We start from the raw sequence: 18,765 nt of genomic DNA on the forward strand, positions 1-18,765 counted from the left end.
AAAATGCCGAGAGCTAGGCTATCCATTAGTCCGACAGGGTCCCTGGCAGTAAATGGACAGGCCTGGAGGAAAGTAAGCCAGTGCCACCTGCTGGAGCTATGTGGTGGTGCAGCTGTGAATCGAGCCTGGCCCTCCTTCAGAAAGCTGCACAGGGCAGATGTACCTGCTGTCAGCTTCACCCTTACAGACCCAGCAGCCAGGAGGGCAAGGGTAGAGGCTAGTGTAGGCCTACAGGTTTCTCAGTGTGTCCTGAAGGTTGGGAAAGCAGAAAAGGTGAGGAGCAGCAGCAGGGAGTGCTGCTGCCTGAGGCTGGGAGCTGCTCGAAATAGATGCCTCCAGCTCAGGGAAAAAAGAGTCTTGATGAAAAAGTCTTTGACCTAAAATTATTGTTTCAGGTTGGTTGGTTATTTTTGTTTGTTTGTTGTTTTATTAACCACAAGCTGAGCATTTTCTGGCTTTGTTTACATCGAAAAGGACATCTTTAGGGCTAGATGCCTGCCACTGAAGAAGAGCACAGAGCAGAGGGGCAAACTCAGGACTCCCGCCTGACCAGTGCAAGAAGCCTTGTGACCAGGTCCAGGTGTGCCACCCAGCCTGGGCTAGCCAGGCTCAGTGCCCAGAATCTACTTCTTTAGAGACAGTTCATCTCTGACCTGCAAGGCCTCAAGAGGGCCCAGGGTAGTAGGCTGAGAGCCAGAGTTCATGCATCATCTGGAAGCAGAAGTCAGCAAATGTAGGTGGGGCACCAGGGGCTTGACAGGTGCCACAGGCAGGGTGGCTCTGCTGAGGCTTGAACATGACCACTTGGCCTCCATGAGCAGGTTTACATGCCCTGGGGTACCCTGCCCACCCCCAGAGGAGAGCTCTTGACGAATCTACACTGGCTAGAAATATACAGATACCCAGAAGGGTTGTCCTAGGAAACCTCTGCAGGGTAAGCAGATGCTTTGATCTACCTCATGTTCACCAGCTCTGGTCAAAGACATCTGGCTTCTTAACAGAAACTGGCCAGGAGTGAGGTTGGGTGTCACATGGCCTGATGGTGGATGCTTTGCACAGCCCTGTAAGACCTGTTGGAAAGTTCTCAGGGATGGGCGTATGTTGCAGTCAGCCTTAGGAAGGAATCCCTAGGAAGGAATTGGCCTGGAGGAAGAACTTCTGTTCAGGCTGGTGAACTTGGCCCAGTTACCCCTCCAGCCTGCAGCCCCATCCCTCTGTCCACTTGCCCCAACACTTATGGCCCCAGGCACCCCAGTCTCCAATCCCAATGTCTATGCCTTTTCCCATGTTCCCTGGGTTTGGGAATGGCCTTTTCCTTGTTGTCCACAGACAGGATAACTCCAGATCATCCCTTGTGCCCATATCAAATGGTCTCTCCAGGAAGCCCTCCTTCTGCTCTGACTGACCAGCTGCTGGTCAGGGTCTGTGCCTTGGTTCCCATCTATAGACTTGTGTGCCTGGCACATCATGGGCAGCATTGCATGTGGAATGGGTTAGTGTTCTTGGGCCCTTTTAGATGCCTTGGGCACTTCATGGGGCTCAATAAAAAGACACCACTGCCATCCACACTTGCACTTGAGTCCCCAGTGCTTCTCTGCCCTCCCACCCAGACCTCTGTCCTACTCACTCCCCCATCAGCTAAGACTCCCACCGCCTTTCAGGTTCTGGATGCTTTGCAGTCATGCTCTCCAGTCCCCACACTCCTTGCCTGTGGGCTGCATTTCCCCTTTGGGCTGAGGCAGCGAGGGTTAACCAGACTCAGGTCTGTGAGTGAGGTTACAAGCCCACAATCCAGGCAGACACACTTCTAGGGAGTGAAATGAGAGGTGCACAAGGGAGAGCACTGAGCGGTCCTGCTCCTGTCCCATCCTGCTGGCTCTCTAGGTTGTGATTCGTCTAGAGATGTAAGCGCACACACAGACACTGTGTGTCACACCAGAACATCCCCTGTGGAGAGCAGTCTGCTTCTCTCCCCTTCAGGGGAGCATTGCTCTTTGCAGTGTGTTCTGTGGAATTAAGCCAGCCTCGGAATGTCACTCCAGGGTTATCTGTGCTTCACTGGCTCTGATGGCAAAGACAGGCCTCAGCCTCAGTCACTTGTAATTATGTATTTCCTGAGTGAGAGAGACAGAGGAGTGGACTGGAGCAGCTCTCAGGCCCCCCAAGTCCTTGGCACTTTCTTCCCTGGCAGCGATCAGGGTGGGGGGTGTACTGAGAGGGCTCACAGCTGGCTTTTCATAACCCTAGATTTAGGTCAAGGGGGACATTGCTGAGAACACCAAGCAGGATTGGGGAAGACCAGAGGGTTAAAGCCAAACCTGGAAAACACAACCGAATCTTTTAAATCATTCCATCTGAAGGTCGTGGATCCTGGCCTCGCCCTGGAGGGAAAGCTGCCTTCTGTTTTTTTCTTAGGTAACAACCAAGGAGTTGTCACTACTAGCAGCCCGGGATACTTACCAAAGCTTGGCAGTGTGTCTGGTATGAGAGCCGGTCTCTATCCTTAAAGGTCCTTGAGTACTCAGCAGAAACCCCAAAACTGTGCCGAGTGTCCTGATCAAAGTTAAAGACTGATGACTGTCCACTAGCCATGCAGAAACCTTATCAGAGACTGTCCTGGGGCCACACCAGCCAGGCTGTGGGGCAGGTCCAGATTGGAAATGGGTTTGTTTCCTCTCCTGCTGCCTCTTCTGCTCACCTGTGTGGTTTGTCCTTTGCAGGTCCCCAGGGCCTGTGGTAGCGCCCTGCAGGTAGCTGGTGCTAAGGAATCATTTTCTAAATGAAGCAACAAATGTCCTCATCCTCTGTCGGGAGTGTGAAATGGGGTCTTTGGGATCAAAAGTACCGTCTGTATTAACATAACATTTCCTGCAAACATTGGAACATAAATTAAAAAGCAAAACAAAGCCCTGCAGCCATGCTAGAGCTGACCCGCTCTACAGATGCTGCCCGGTCAGCTGTTCCCAATGTCTCACCTGATGGGATGGGGCCTCAGGGCCTGGAGCCATGCTGGGCTCATGTGGCTGCCCAGTGACTGACCTGAGGCTGAGAGGTTGGGGCCAACATGCTCCTTGTCTTGTCTGAGCCTCCTGCCTACAGATTAGTTGGCCTTGGGGCACTGTCCTCCCTGTCTGTGTGGTGGCTGCTGCTGATTCTAATGGTCCTCACGTTTGCCTGCACAGTCATGCCACACAAGGATATAATTATATCCTGTGAACAGCACTTTGCGACATTTTATTATTCAGGAAAACTCCATAGAAATGTAAGCTGTTGTGTACAGCTGGTTTACCCTGCAGTTTCTGTCAGTGCTCACTGTTCTGTGAAAATTACCTGAAAAGGAGGGAGGAGAAGGGGTGAAGCTGGGAGGGAGCTGGGCCTGGCCCTGCTGTGCAGCCTCCACCTGCCTCTTCCAGGAGCTGGAGTATTGAGGGGTGAGTGGTGAGTCCCTGCCAGCCCTGCCTGTGCCCTGCTTAATCCCTGGCCCTTCTCTCCCCAGGAGCTGCCAGAGCATGACGAGCTTGGTCAGCAACTCCATGTCACCCACCAAGGATGGGACCTCCTCTCTTCCCAGGAGGCAGAGTTCATTCGCCAGGCCCCCGCTTCGTGCCCTGTATGACCTGCTCATAGCACCCATGGAAGGGGTAAGTGCCCCCTGGGGCTACAAGGCTTCAGAATGCATCATTTACTGCTCACTGCCCACGTGGAGGTTTTCCAGAACACCAGTCTTCTCTGTCCAGCTTCTCAGCCAGCTTTTGAAAGTTGGCTGCTCATTTAGACAAGGCCCTGAGCTTCCAATCCAGCAGACCTGGGTTCAAGCCCTAGCTCCGCTTCTTACTGGCCTGGTAAATTTGGCCTCCATTATCTCAGGTGCAAAATGAATGATGTTCCCTTCCCAGCTTCCTCAGACATTGGAAGGCTCAGGAAGGCACAGGGCACCCCAGCAGTTGTCAGTAGGAACCACCCGAGTAGACGTGATGGGGGACGTGTATGTGGCTTGCTACACCCTGCTGGGGGTGCTTCCCACAGCCCCACCTCTCATTTGAGGGTCTTGCCTGAGCAACTTTAAGCCAGGTCTGTGTTTTCTGGTGAGAACAGAGCCCTCAGCTTGTGCCATCGTCAGGAGTCGCTGACTCCGTCAGAGTCTAACATCTAAGATACTCTTGCACTGCAATTTCTCGAGGTAGTTGAGAGCAGCGGCTGCCAGGTTTCTGTGGCCTTGGTCTTTGCACGTCATTTTCCAGTTCAGACAGGGCTCTCTAACGGTGGGGTGCTGAGGGCTCGGGGTTCCTTATGAACCTGAATATTGAGCCTATTAGATGCTTTTGTACATGTGTATTAGTCAGCTCTGGCTGCTGCAGCAAACACCATGGACTGGACAGCTTAAACAGCAGACACCGATCTCTCATGGCTCTGGAGGCTGGAAGTCTCAGATCAGGATGCCAGCATGGCCAGTTTTTGGTGAGGGCTCTCTGGCTTCAGACAGCCACCTTCTCATTATGTCCTCACATGGTGGGGGGGAGGGGGAGAGCACTCTTACAAGCGCGCTAATATTATGGGGTTCCTGCCGTCATGAACTCATCTAAACCAAATAATACCCAAAGTCCCCACCTCCAAATACCATCACACTGGGAGTTAGGGTCTCAACATATGAATTTGGGAGGACACAACCATTCAGTCCATAACAGGCTCCTGGGAAAGCGCAGGGTACCTGCAGCAAGTGGAGGCTGCCCCAGCCTCAGGTGGGGAGGGGCGTGAGTGATCCGCTCTCAGGGAGCAGGCAGCGAGCCTTAGGGAGATGGGGGTGGGGAAAGCACAGAGCCTTTGGGAGCCTGCAGGCTGGACTCGAGTCTGGCACTGCCCATTCCTGGCTGGGTGACCTTGGCCAGGCTCCCGTCCTTGAGTACTTCTGTCCTCATTAGAAAATGAAGATGCTGCTGCTGAACATGTCAGGTTAGAGCAGGGATGGGATCAGGTGAATGTGAAAAGCATGCAGGGCAGTGGCAGCAGCAAGCGTGCACCTGGCCAGTGGTAGCTGCTGGGAGCCAAGGCTTCCCGTACCTGGAGTCTCCAGTCACATCAGCACAGCCAGCAGCCCAGCTCTGTCCTCTCCTTCCCTGCAACGCACTCAGCCATCCTTTCCTTCTTAGAATTATTACCTCTCAGTGTCCTCCTTTTACTGAGAGGACCAAGATGCAGAGAACGCTCAGAGTGTCTCAGATGCCCTTGTAACAGCCTGATTTATGTGCTGTACCTCAGGAAAGAAACACACACATGTACCTTTAGGCTGATTTTTCAACTTTCCTTTTCTGCCATAAACCATCATGCACACCATTTCAGTGACTTACTACCAGCCCTGACCCCTGCATTTCGCAATGATCCTGCAGCTCCTCTGAAGGCTATTGGGACCCTCCATTATTTCATTCACTGGGGCAGTGAGTCCCTTTGCATTTTCTCTTTTGCTTTCAGGTCCCACATTATTTGCTCCATGAGTGTTGACTCAGTGGGACTGGGTAGAGCAGAGGGCAAAGATGGAGACAGGCTGTGACTGTTGGCCTATACCATGGGTCACTTCATTGTGTACTCAGAGGCTCAGGCTGTCTGGAGCTGATGAGCTCTTTGCCTTTCTCTGGCCCAGCTCTGGTGTCCTCTCCACTTTGAAGCCTTCCTTGCCCTCTTCTCCCCATACCCCACAGCCTTCATCCCTTCCTATCCCTGGGCCCCATATGTTCCTGATGTCTTTCATGGCACCTGATACTTAGACTCAGGACTTAGCTCTTGGCACGCCTCTCATTCTCTCCCTTGCTGCCCACCTCACTCCCTCAAGGCAAGGATGCCCCCTCAGTTCTCTGTCCCCAGCAGCTGGCATGGCCTGGTACATGTTGGCACTCAGCAAAGTTTATGCTACATGTTCCAAAGCTGCATTTGCTTTTTGGGTCTAGTCTGGCATAGAAAGCAGAAGACCCATGGCAGAAACCAGCTAATAGAATTTTCTGTGGCCCCTCTTGTGTGGCACCTGGGTACTTTCTGAGAGGTTATGAAGCAGAAGGAAAGGGCTGGGCCTGTTCTTGAGCAGCTTTGAATCTGGTGAGCCCCTCAACCCTGCCAATGCACAGTGCCAAGTTTCTGGCATATTCCAGGGTAGGATCACAAGTCCAGCCAACATGCCTGCAGTTGACCCACAGCTGAGCATTGTTTCAGTGGCTGATGCTGCCCATGACTGGGAAGGGGCTCTGCACCTGAGGCAGAAATCCTATAGGTGGAGAGCATTGCAAAGCAGCAGCTGGGGAGGGAGAGACAGTCCTTCCCTCCCCACCATAGTGTTTCTACCTGAGAGGAGCTGCTGCAGTGCTGGGAGTCATCCTTGAAGAGGATTCTGTGAGTCTATAAAGTCTGCACTGTGTTTTTCAGACAGATTTTCTCCCTGAGGACTTTCCCCCGTGACTTAAAAAATAAAACTATGCTAATGAGATTAGTGGTAGCTTGTGTCTAGACATAACGTGTTCCTGCAGAGGTGCTAGGAAAGGGAACATTTATGGATTCGAGCCTTGAATAAGTTAGGACATTGATGGAAATCATCTTTATAAAGTTAACTAAAGAAGGGTAAAGCCCTGCCCCAGAAATGAGTCACAGAATACTAAAGGCAACAGTGGCACCCTGTGCATCCAGGAGCTACATTGTGTGAGCCTCTGTGACAGGGTTGCAGAATAATCTTGAGGTGAGGCATTTTGTTGCACATCCTTAGTTTCTGATATTTACAGCTGTTCTCTTTTGTGACTGAAGTGTTTGAATACAATGGAGGAGTTTGTCTGCTTCAAATGTGACACAGAATGAAACCTCTCAGAGGCAATTGAAGTAAATGATCAGAGCAAGTGCTTTTCCTGGACTCCTAAAGTGATCCACTGTGCTTCACTAAAAACACTTAGCTGAAAAGTTGGGCTCTAATCAGGATTTCCTTCCCCTTTCACCCAGTCATTCAATCATTCATTGGCACGGTTCCGTTCAGGTGGGGTGGGGTGTGTCAGAGTCAGAGGCGATGAGCCTGGGGAGGTCCATTAGCTCCTCCTCAGTGGGGCTGCCCACCTAGAGGAGGAGGCCTGGGTCATCCTCAGGCTTCCCATGGCAGGCACATCCACCTGCTCTGGAGGCCACTAGAGGGCGACACGACACCGTCAGCCACTCGCGTGCTGGTAGCTCCAGACTGAGCCAGATCCTTCTCCACATTGTCATTGAAAATATAAGTCAAAACCGAAAGTCCAAGATTATGAATCAGTGACACTTTAAGACTAAAACGATTAGCCTCTTCGCATGGGCCTTGTAATTACTTGAACAACTACCTTTGTTTAGCCGCAGTCCTGCTGCTAAGGGACTAGGTCAAACAATATGAAAAGTGGAACAGAATAATATTTTACCCTAGGCTTGCACCAGTGTTTGATTTAATTTGGCTTAAGGGAAATGCCACCGTGGCTCTTTCCTGGAACTACACTGTCCTTTGCTGTCAGGATGGGGTGAGCATGTCCAGTTCTCTTTAAGGAGGGCCCAGTTATATCTGATGGCACATGAGCCATCACCAGTCATTAAGTCAAATCCTGTCTGATACCCAAAGGAGAAAATGGTACCAAAGAAAAGTTGCAAGTGTCTAGTGTAAAAGGGACTGGGACCCTGTTTATGTCTGTGGCATTTACTTTAATCAAATTAGAGTGAAGGATAGTAACCCATGCCACTGAGCCTGGACTTCCCTGCTTTTGTGAAAGGTCAGACCCCAGACCACTCTTGTCCTAGCAGTGAGACCACTCAGACCACGCGCTGACAGATGTGATGAAGCTGCGCAGGGCTGCTCTAGGGGAAGCTGCTCATTCACTCTGATCCCAAATCACCCCCTCAGTTTGCAGATGGCGCTTCATCCAAAGCCGAAAGCTGATTTAATCAAGGAACCAGATTTAGAATAGGAAATTCCTTATATTACTCCTTAAAGTTCCAGATTTGGGGACTTTCGGGATCCTTGGAGTTAGTGTTTCTTCTAGTCTTTATTATCCTTATTGCTATTGCCATTTCAGTTCCCTGTTTCCTATATGTACTGTCTGAAAAGCCAAGGCTATAGGACAGGTAGCCAGAGTGCAAGATTTTGATCAGAAAGAAAAGTGCTGCTTGTCCGTCTCTGGTCTTGACAAATGAGGCTGCCTGTTGAAGTGGAGTTACCTATTTCAGAACCCCCAAAACCTGCTTAAAACTTGCTGATTGTGCTGGTTAGGTTGGTAAACTGCCTTCCTAAACACTGGAGCTCTGGGAATTCACCCCGACCTCTCATCTAAGAATGTGAGGCAGAGCTCTGGCTCTGCCAAGGGTGCAGACATGAGGAGAGCTTGGCTTTGGCTGGGTCATGACTGTAATAATTACTGCTCTGGGGGAAAGGACTCTTACAAAATCAAGTAATGTAATAACCAGCTTACTCTTGAACAGATGCCCCAGGAGACGAGACTGACCATTCAGGTGCCTATTTTCTAAATAGATTGGAGGGTTTGGAGACAGCCAGGGAATGTTTGTCCATGGAAACAACCAGCCAGCCTCCGTGGTGTGGAGTGGAAGATTAGGCCCTTGAGACTGGCATGCTTGGGGCTAGCAGCCCCACCGCCAGGCTATCTAATTGATTTCTGATTGAGACATCTGTAGTAATATTCAAGGACAAACATCACCCAAGGACAGAGGCATTTCCACAGCTGATTAGGGGGAAAAATGGAAGCAGTTTCTCGCAAGCTGTCTGTCCACTGGAACCAATGGTGAGCGCTCCCCAACCAACCAGCAAGTTCCCACAAGGTAAATGGTGTTCTCACCTAGGTCAGTGCTACTGGGTGAGAGTCATCTGGGTTCTGGCTCTATTCAAGCTGATGTTCAACAGCAGCCATCTCAGCCTTACCTGGCAGGTTCTGGGTAAACTGGGGCACCCCTGCCATTCAGGGTGCATGGGCCCATTTTGATAAGGTCAGCCAAGAAGGAGAGAGGGCCCCTATTGCACAAAGGCTCCTGCAGCGTGAGCAGCCCCTTTGGCTGATTTGGCTGAAGTTGGTCCCTGGATGGAGGCAGGCCCTTCTGACTCTTGCTGGCCATTGGTAATGATTCACCAGAACCCAGATTCCTCACCCCTCTCCTTCTTAGGTTTTGCAGGCAAGCCAGTGCTTTGTTGTTTGGTTGGCAAAGAATACAGTTGAGTGGAAGTGAATTTTTATTTTTGCATTTCTGGTTGGAATACAGTGTCTATAATCCTGGTAGATTCTATTTTATTTAATTAATTTGTTTATTTTTAATCCTCGCCCGAGGATATTTTTTCCATTGCTTTTCAGAGAGAGTGGAAGGGAAAGCGGGGGGCAGAGAGAGAGAGAGAAAAACATTGATGTGAGAGAGACACATTGATTGCATGCACCCCGACTGGGGCTGGGGATCGAGCCTGCAACCAAGGTACGTTCCCTTGGCCAGAATTAAACCTGGGACCCTTCAGTCTGAGGGCCGATGCTGTAACTACTGAGCCAAACCAGCTGGGGCATCTTGGTAGATTTTAGTCATGGTTTGAGGGTTCCTTACAACAGGTATAGTAGTCTCCCCCTTATCAGTGCTTTTGCTTTCTGCAGTTTCAGTTACCTATAGTCAACCATGGTCTGAAAATATTAAGTGAAAAATTCTAGAAATAAACAATTTATAAGTTTTAAATTGCACACCATTCTTAGTATCATGATGAAATCTCACACTCTCCCTCCCAGGATGTGAATTATCCATTTGTCCAATAATTCTACCCTATATATGCTGCCCACTATTAGTCACATAGTAACTGTCTGGTTGTCATATCGACTGTGTTATTGCAGTGTCTGTGCTCACGTAACCCTTATTTTGCTTAATACCACACTCACTTAACTCATATTACAGTATATTGTTGTAATTGCTCTATTTTATTATTAGTTATTATTCATATCTTGCTGTGCCTAATTTATAAATTAAACTTTATCATGGGCACGTATATATAGGAAAAACAAAATATATAGGGTTCGGTACTATATGTAGTTTCAGGCATCCTTTGGGATTCTTGGACTACTTACTGCATGTGATATGTGCTGAAACTGTATCCATCCATCCATGACGCCAAGATTCTTCTAAAGCATCACAGAAAAGGTTCCTTTACCTTAAAAAGTTCTTTTTGATTAATTCAATCAAAAATATGAGTCAGGGAAAAATCCTTAGGCCCTATACATGGATCTGGGGTATCCAGATTCTCAGCAGTTCTTTGCTGTTTGAATCTTTGTTATAGACAATCAAATCCATTTCATCCCAAATCCGATCTACCCAAAAGCTCACAGACCCAGTTTTCTTTCCCTCCCCCACAAAGATCAGGGATATTCATTTCTCTGTTCTGTGATGCTGTGACACTCTGAGGGTTCTCCTGTGAGAAGGGGGAGGCTAAAGGGTTTCCACAGCACCAGGGCATATGAGCAGGTGGAGAGGACAATGTCCCCAGATGTCTGTGGATCAAGCCAGTTGGTGTGAGCAGTGGGCACGATATATCGTGTCATACAGATGGCTGTCTGAACCCTGGTGATGTGCATGGAGCACGTAGTTCCTAAGCCAGAAGTCAGGACACATGCAGCATCACATTTCTAAACAGTTCAGGCCTCCTAGTCACCATGAGTTTACATGGGAGATCCCCACGGACTAAAATGGCAATCAAATCAGAATTCGCCACCTATGCAAACATTCGGGACAGTGGGGGCTGCCTGGGAGAACTGCAGACTGATATTTGACTTCAGGGCAGTTGGTTGGTAGCAGATTTCACATGTGTGACATGTCATGGACACTCAGGAGTAGCTCTGGATGATGATGATGATGGTGATGAAGGTGAGGATGGCAGTGACATTGGTCTTCCAGTTCCTAGGTTAAAATTTGAAGCTGGATCCTCTAGAGAGGCCATTTACATGTTTTATCCACATGAGTGTTTATAAACACCAGAGGGAAAGAGAATGAGCTATTCTGGAAAACAATTGAGGCCAAAAGGAGAAAATACATTTGTGAATTCACACTTGGCCAGCATGTACCAAGTGCCCACTGGGTGCCAGGAACGCGCCCCACACCCTGCTGCAGCCGGCACTGTCCCACAGGCCTGTGAGGCAATGGAGATAAGTGTCTTTGGGTTTGGAAACTGAGGCTCAGGGAGTTTAGTGTCTTGTCCAAGTGCTCAGAACCACCACACTATCCCCAACCCTCAGCACATGCCCCACGATCTAGTGATTCCAGGTCCCCTAGAGCTCCTCACGTAGCAGACCGACCCTATCCCATGGTGAAGGCCTCTCGCGGATTGTGCCTTTCCTTCTGGTCAGTGGAGAAGGCTTTCCATCCTCTCAAACCCAGCTAGACAGACAGTAGGGTCCAGTCAGGAGACAGAAACCACTCAGTAGGTCAATCAGGTAAAACTTAACATGAAGGCTTATTCCCTGTGGTAAAAGAGTAACTGTGAGATATAAGAAACACTCTGTGGTTCTCTCTGGCTGAGGGTGTGTGCCCAAGAAAGGACAAACATTCGAGGTGTGGCTCATGGTTCAGCCCACTGGATAACGGAGATGTTGGCCAGGCCCGAGCCAATCTAGAGTTGCTAGGCAAACAACAGGCCACCCTCTCAGTGTAGGTGGGAGAGCTGGTGCTGACCTAGGGAGTCCAGGTGCCTGTGGGGACAGGAGGCCTGCAGAGTGCACAGGTTGTACAGGCCCTGGCTTCCATGCAGACAAAGCTGTGGAAAGGTTATTGCCACGTGAAGACTGCAAGTCTTCATGAAGGACCATGTTCTGGGCTTCCCTAGATGTGTACACCCCCCCACCCCCACCCCACCCCCCGACCTAGGTCACTGGCAGGAGAGCCTCTTCGCCCTCACCCCTTGGGGGCCCTCCATTGAGAAAGCTCAGCACCTGCTCACCTGACAGGAGAACTGGCTGCAGGAGTCCAGTGTATTGCAGAGCAGGTGTTGATGGGGCATCAGAAGCTGAGGCTATAAACTAATAACAGCCAGCCAGAGCCATCTCCAGGGTGCCCACCACCCACCCCGTGTAAAGAACCACCTTCTCCCCTCTGCAAAGACGGGGCCTTAGCTGAACCTGTCTGCTCATTGCCGGGCACTCGTCCCTCCCCTTCCCATCCCGCTGGCCCTCAGCCAGCTCTCCAGTGCTATTCGCTGCCTGGACTCGCTCTGCGATGGGCAGGGTCCCAGCCCGTTGGTGATGAAGGGGTGCTCCCTGGGGGAACAGATTGTAGTACACCTGGCCTCCTTGTCTTGTTCTACTTCAAAAGATCCATTTGTAGAAACTTCAGAGGTCAGAGAGTCTGAGTGTTTGCTGGAATTTGTTAGACTCTGTTAGCTGCAGGTGCAGGGGTGATGCTGAGCCCTTTTATCTTCCAAACCCAGGACTTAAGAAGCCAGCAAATACCCTTTCTAGACTGACGCGTGGAGGTGCAGAGTAGCATTTTCTTAAATCGTCTCTCCTTTTTCATCTAACAGGTGATAGGAATTTGGATAGAGATATCACTTTATTTTCTTTTTCAAGTTCACATTGGATTATAGCTCATCTTTCTGTATAAGGGCAATGCTCATATATCCTGGAGGCAAAATTCAGAGACGGTTTCCAGGGCATCCTTTCCAACACGCTTGATCGGTTTTCCCACTGCCTTTTAACATGCTGTCATTGTGCCATGTGACCTTCTGCCCACAGGCCAGTGCTGCTGTCACCCACCTGCTGCCTCACTGCCTGGACAGGGGTCCCATTGAGGGCCTCACCCAGGGCTATATGCATGTGCTATCTCAGTAGCAGCTACGAGGTACTGTCTCAGGAGGACCCAAATCTACAAATTGGGACATGCAGTTCAGAGAAAAGTCTCCCACTCTCCCGGGCTAGGATTTCAGGGACTTCTCCCTTTCCTCTCCATTACTCATTTCACCAAGTCCTGGCAAGTCTCCTTGTCCCTTCTCAGTGTGCGTCTCTGGGTCTGAATTACCACGCATAGTCTCATCCCGTGATGCAGGCTGTCAGCCTCCGTGTTATACCTCTTACCTTACCCATCACTCCTTGATTTGTCCTCGATTCACATGTGTAGGTGTTGTCATGACTGGGGACTTGTCCTGGGGAGGTCAGTTGCCTGTGGGATGATACCTGACAGAAACTTAATTGGGGTTTGGGTCCTGCAGAGGTGGGGTTGGCACCTTGTCTAACAACCCCTGGTGACTCTAGATCAGCTGAGGATAGGTTTGGTGTTGCATATGGCAGGTGGCCTGAGTTCCCATGTTGCCCACAGTAGGGCTTTCGCTGAGCAGCGAGCAGGTGTCACTGTCATAGTTGCTGACCCATCACTGAGGTTAGGACATCATCAACCAGGCTGCTCCAGCTCAGCTTCCAGGTCCACTAGGAACACTGCAGCAGTGCAAGGCACAGCCTCCCAGAGCAACTTCCACCTGCCACACCAGGCAGGGGGCTCAATGTGGCCCATAGTGGGGACACCGGACCTGGGAGCTGACAGATGGTGTGAAGCAGGGCTGTGGGTACCCAGGCCTCCCCACCTCCCTGTGCCAACCCAGAAACTTACCATGGACAGAACTGGGGGCACTGTGACACCCCATTTCTTTCTTCCTGGATCCTACAGTGATTTTTTAAAATCCCTTCTTGGAAAATAGCTCTTAAAGCAAGCAAGAAGCAAACTGGCCTAATAATTTTTATTTTTTGCTTTATTTAGATACATCTAGAATTTTAAAAAAAGAAAAGGCCACAGGGTGTTTGTACAAACTGAATGTCCTGCCAGGCATGTGTCACTTTGGGTTAGCGAGTGCCTTCTGCCACCCTCAGCCAAGCGCCCCCAGCAACACCTCAGCGGACTAGGCATGCACATTCGTTTCTCCAGAGCACAGCAGCACCCTAGGGGGTGCTCCAGTTGGTTGACAGACAGGGTTAGGGGTGAGGGGATCCTGGCTGTGACTCCTGCAGAGCCAGGGACAGGCAGCAGCCTCCGCTTCATCTCTGTTCACGCTCAGCTCACCGAGTCCAGTGTTCCCAGTTGTTTCTTCTTTTGTCAAGATTCATATGGCCTTGGTCTTCACAAGCAATTCTTTTGGAAAGAAATGCATCTGTAGAGAATGGGAATGAGGGAGTGTCTGTCTGTCTGCTCAGGGTCTTCATGTACTCCTCCCTCAGATCCTCGAGACAGGCCTTCAGGAGTGATGGGGGTCACATCCCCCTGACAGCACTGCAGAGCCCCAGGCCAAAGGGCCACCCTCTTCTCAGAGGAGCAGCATAGCGGTCCAGAGGTCACAAAAAGTCCCAGAATCCAGAACTCTCTTCTCCAGGGGATGTCATCCTAGTTCCCAAACTGTCTCTTTGCACTGTGGTTTTCTAGCCTCTTGTCCACAGAGATGGACGACACGTCCCACTCTGGTTGAGTTCTCACTGCCTGTTTTGAGAGGAGTCATTCCCTGCTTCAATGCATCCCCTGCGGTGGCCCATGACTTACAGAGCTCTTTCTGGGATAATTGCCCTTTGCATTGGTTCCCTGACTCCTATAGAAATATCTGGATCTGCTGGGGCTGGTCCTGACTTTGTGAGACGTCTCCTTTGTAACTGGTGACCTATCTCCCACCTTCCCCTGTGGACTTGAAGCGACTGTCCTCTAACCTCCTCCTCAGGGCCTGTGAGATCAGTAGAGCCCCCACATGGTGATGCTTCTGTGAGCAGCACCTAACCCATCACCCACGTGACTGTGTGGACCTTCAGATGTGCCTGTTCCTCCAGGCGTATTTCAGTCCCTGCTCAGGGTTGGCCTGGTGTGTGCAAGCCCAGGCCCTGCCAGGCCCCGTGTCAGCCCTCTGTGCTTGCTCTGCAGGGCCTGATGCACTCCAGTGGCCCTGTGGGCCGGCACCGGCAGCTGGTCCTGGTTCTGGAGGGGGAGCTCTACCTCATCCCTTTCGCCCTCCTGAAAGGAAGCTCCTCCAATGAGTACCTGTATGAGCGCTTCGCCCTCATCGCCGTCCCTTCCATCCGCGCCCTCGGCCCCCAGTCCAAGGTAAGTCTCCCAGCAGGCCTATGGGTGCCACGCTCTTGGGTCCATGAGGCATGCATGGTCTTTGGCCAGACTGGGCTCTGAAGTGATAGGATGTGCTGTCTTCAAACTGTTAATTGTATAGTGTGCAGCTGGGTAGAATGACTTTAGATCTATTAGAAGGCAAGAGTGTAGCCCTCCTGACCCCTGACAGTTCTTTGCTATTTCAGGAAGCCACAATTTGGGTCATTTATCTTTCAGTTTCTTTGCTGTGACATCAGGGTTGTGAGCTACTCAGAGGCACTAAGCCAGGCTTGAGGCCAGACTGAGTACCTGAGGAAGCTGGTTACCCACGCAGGACCCTAGTGAGGGGTCAAGGCACAGCCAGTGCCATGCTCATCCCGCCCTCATGCTGCCCAGTGGAGGGGCCCAGGCAGCAATGGCAGGCAGAAAAGAGTAGTGTCAAGTGGAAAAGAGTTCCATAGGCCAACAAAAGAACTGAAAACAAATGAGGCAACTTTCAGGGAACAGGAAAGGTCTCATTCAGCAAAAAAGTCAGTATGGGAAGAAACATCTGAAAATGAGGAGGGCAACAGTGGGCCATCCATAGAGTCGCAGGTCTCACCCCAGTCACCCTTGGCCCTGCCCACCTGATTAAAGAGCCGTTTGAGCCAACCCTAAATTATCTTCCCCTTTTCCAAACTCATTCAGAAACCCCAAGACCCTGGCTTCCTTCTGGCCCTTCATGGCCCCATGCTCCCTATCCACCTGGCCCAGTTGCAGGACTGTCATTACCAGCAGGACTTGGAACTGCTCCAGCTTCAAACCAGAACATGCCTTCCGGATGCCGGCTGCTCTCAGGGCCCCTCAGACCACCAGGCAGGGCTTGGTCAGATGGGCCTCCTGCGGTGAGAGAGTGTCAGCAGGCTTAAACACCCAGGCCCGGCCCAGGGTGCAGGCGGCCTCCAAGGGACCTGCCTTGACCGTTGGCATAGTTTAAACCAGGTCATTTTCTGCTTCATGGGGTTCTGGAGATCTTAGTTTTGGCTACTTTCGTTGCTGAATCGTACCTTTCTTATGGGACAGAATCAATTCAACGCGAAAGAAATTATTTTCCCTGAGTTTTCCTTCTGTCCTTGGTTGACTAAATCCCAGATGTGAAGTGAGGTGGCCTGGCTGGATGCTGTCCCACACAGGGGCAGGCTCACTGCACCTGCTGCCAGGAGCACCCCGGGGATCAGAGATCACCTCTGTTGAGAGAGCTTCATGTTGGAGACAACAGTGAGCTGGCTGTTTGCCAGTGTCACCAGGAGATGGAAGAGTCCCATCTCCTGACAGGCACCCAACAGGCATTTCTCTTACTGAAAGTTTAAGACATCCCCAAGTGTAAACACCAAAAAGTTATTATTTTTTAATCCTCACCCAAGGATATTTTTTCCATTGCTTTTCAGGGAGGGGAAGGGAGAGGGGGAAGGAGAGAGAGAGGCAGACAGAGACATCAATTGGTTGTCTCCTTCACACACCATGACTGGGGCTGGGGATCGAGCCTGGAACCGAGGTATGTGCCCTTGACCAGAATTGAACCCATAACCCTTCAGTACATGGGCTGATGCTCTAACCACTGAGTCAAAGTGGGTAGGGCACCAAAAAGTTATTTTGGAGTAATTTAATACTTGATTTTCCCCAGAAAGCACCAAAAGGCATCATCATGGGGGAGGAAATCAGAACTTTGTTGGACTTCTTTATGGTGATTTTATAATTCACTGATGTTTTTATTTTGCAGCACATAAATGGAAGGGAACTATAATCTTTTCAGTACACCGTGCCTATAAAGGACTTAATTTGGCCTTGTCGCCTCTGAGTTTGACTTGCTTTGTAAACAAAGCCACCCCCACATCCTGACTCATCAGGAGTGGGTTTCCCCTTATTTAGGGGTGAGAGACGAGGGTCAGGCAGGCACCACAGACCCTCACCTCCAACACATTCTGTCTCGTCAATACCTCCTCCCCAGGCCTCCTGGGGTTTGACAAACGGGAAGCTCCTTTGTCAGTGGCTGTTGAAAATTAGAGTGAACAAGGTTATTGGGGAACAGGTAGAGCCAAGGTAGACCCAGCCCTGACTGAAGAGCTGACTGTCCCTGTGCTTCTGGAAAGTCCGGCCGGTCTGATGGTGGTGTGCTTGTCCTTCCTCCCTCCTAGTCTCACCTGAGGAAGACCCCACCTACCTACTCCAGCTCCACGTCCATGGCAGCTGTCATTGGCAACCCGAAGCTCCCTTCAGCAGTGATGGACAGGTGGCTGTGGGGGCCGATGCCATCAGCTGAGGAGGAAGCCTACATGGTGTCGGAGCTGCTGGGCTGCCAGCCCCTGGTTGGCAGTGTGGCTACCAAGGAGCGGGTCATGAGTGCCCTGACCCAGGCTGAGTGCGTCCATTTTGCCACCCACATCTCTTGGAAACTCTCGGCCTTGGTCCTCACGCCCAGTGCCGATGGCAACCCTGCCAGCAGCAAGAGCTCCTTCGGCCATCCCTACACAATCCCAGAGTCCCTCCGGGTGCAGGATGACACCAGTGACGGCGAAAGCATTTCGGACTGCCCGCCCCTGCAGGAGCTGCTGCTCACGGCGGCCGACGTCCTGGACCTGCGGCTTCCCGTGAAGCTGGTGGTCCTTGGCTCCTCTCAGGAGTCCAACAGCAAAGTCACAGCCGATGGGGTCATTGCATTGACACGGGCCTTCCTGGCTGCTGGTGCACAGTGTGTCCTTGTGTCTTTGTGGCCTGTGCCTGTGGCTGCTTCCAAGATGTTTCTCCATGCTTTCTACTCATCCCTGCTGAACAGCCTGAAAGCCAGCGCTGCCCTGGGGGAGGCCATGAAGGTGGTGCAGAGCAGCAAGGCCTTCTCGCACCCTTCCAATTGGGCAGGTGAGAGCACGGCCACCAGCTGGCACCTGTCAGGGCCTCAGGTCGCTCCTCACAGCCCCTGGGAGGGGTGGGCAGGACAGGGCGGGGCACTGGGTAAGGCAGCATGGGAAGGTTCAGGGAGAGAGCCTCCTTTCCTGAGACTTGCCCTCTGCCAAATCAGTCTTACTACCATGGTATTAAAATCGGTTTTTGACCAAGGAGCAGCAGAACAGGTTGCCATCGGAGTGTGAATGTAAAACTCCTCCTGAGGTGTTTGCTGGATGACCCATTTTATGGCACCCTTGTGTAGAAAACAGTGGTGTGGTAGAAAGACCCTAGATTCGGTATTCGGAAGACTTGGGTTTGATCTAGCCCCAGGTCCAGGCTGTGTGACCTGAGACAGGTTACTAACCCTCTCTGAAGCTCAGTGGTAACATGGGGATGATGGTGGCGGTGCTGATGATACCTCCCTGTCCACGTCTGAGGCGATCTTTGAGGAGTAGGTTGAATGTCTCGTGATGCGTGAGGTACTGCACATTCTGGAGGGCCAAGAGCGCATGCTCTGAGTGGGCCTTTCCGCACGGGGGGAAGGGTCTAGGAGTGAAGGAAGGATGTTCCTGTGACAGCTGGTCACAGGAAGGAGGGCAAGGGACTCTGTCTCTCAGCTCTGTATAATGACCTTCATCCTCCAGGGTCCCTGTTGACCCTCCCATGCGGGAGGCCCCCCTGATAGGCTGCAGTCCAAACCCAACTTGAGGCCATTCTTCCACCAGCCTTCCACCCAGCTGGGGTGGTCTTGCTGACACACCTCATGACCTTCAG

The 18,765-nt window shown here is 51.2% G+C and overlaps 1 protein-coding gene across 6 annotated transcripts in view; it reads left to right on the forward strand.

Annotated features, from left to right (window-relative positions):
* Positions 1-18,765, forward strand: part of TTC28 (tetratricopeptide repeat domain 28) — a 463,914-nt gene that overhangs the window by 427,325 nt on the left and 17,824 nt on the right. For all 6 annotated transcript variants that reach the window (XM_081123100.1, XM_081123101.1, XM_081123102.1 and 3 more), the window contains 3 exons: positions 3,497-3,641; positions 14,890-15,069; positions 17,244-17,964. In XM_081123100.1, coding sequence (XP_080979226.1) covers positions 3,497-3,641; positions 14,890-15,069; positions 17,244-17,964 — 1,046 coding nt within the window. The remainder of the gene's footprint in view (positions 1-3,496; positions 3,642-14,889; positions 15,070-17,243; positions 17,965-18,765) is intronic.

Source organism: Miniopterus schreibersii (assembly GCF_964146895.1).
Source record: "Miniopterus schreibersii genome assembly, chromosome: 20".
NCBI lineage: Eukaryota > Metazoa > Chordata > Mammalia > Chiroptera > Miniopteridae > Miniopterus > Miniopterus schreibersii.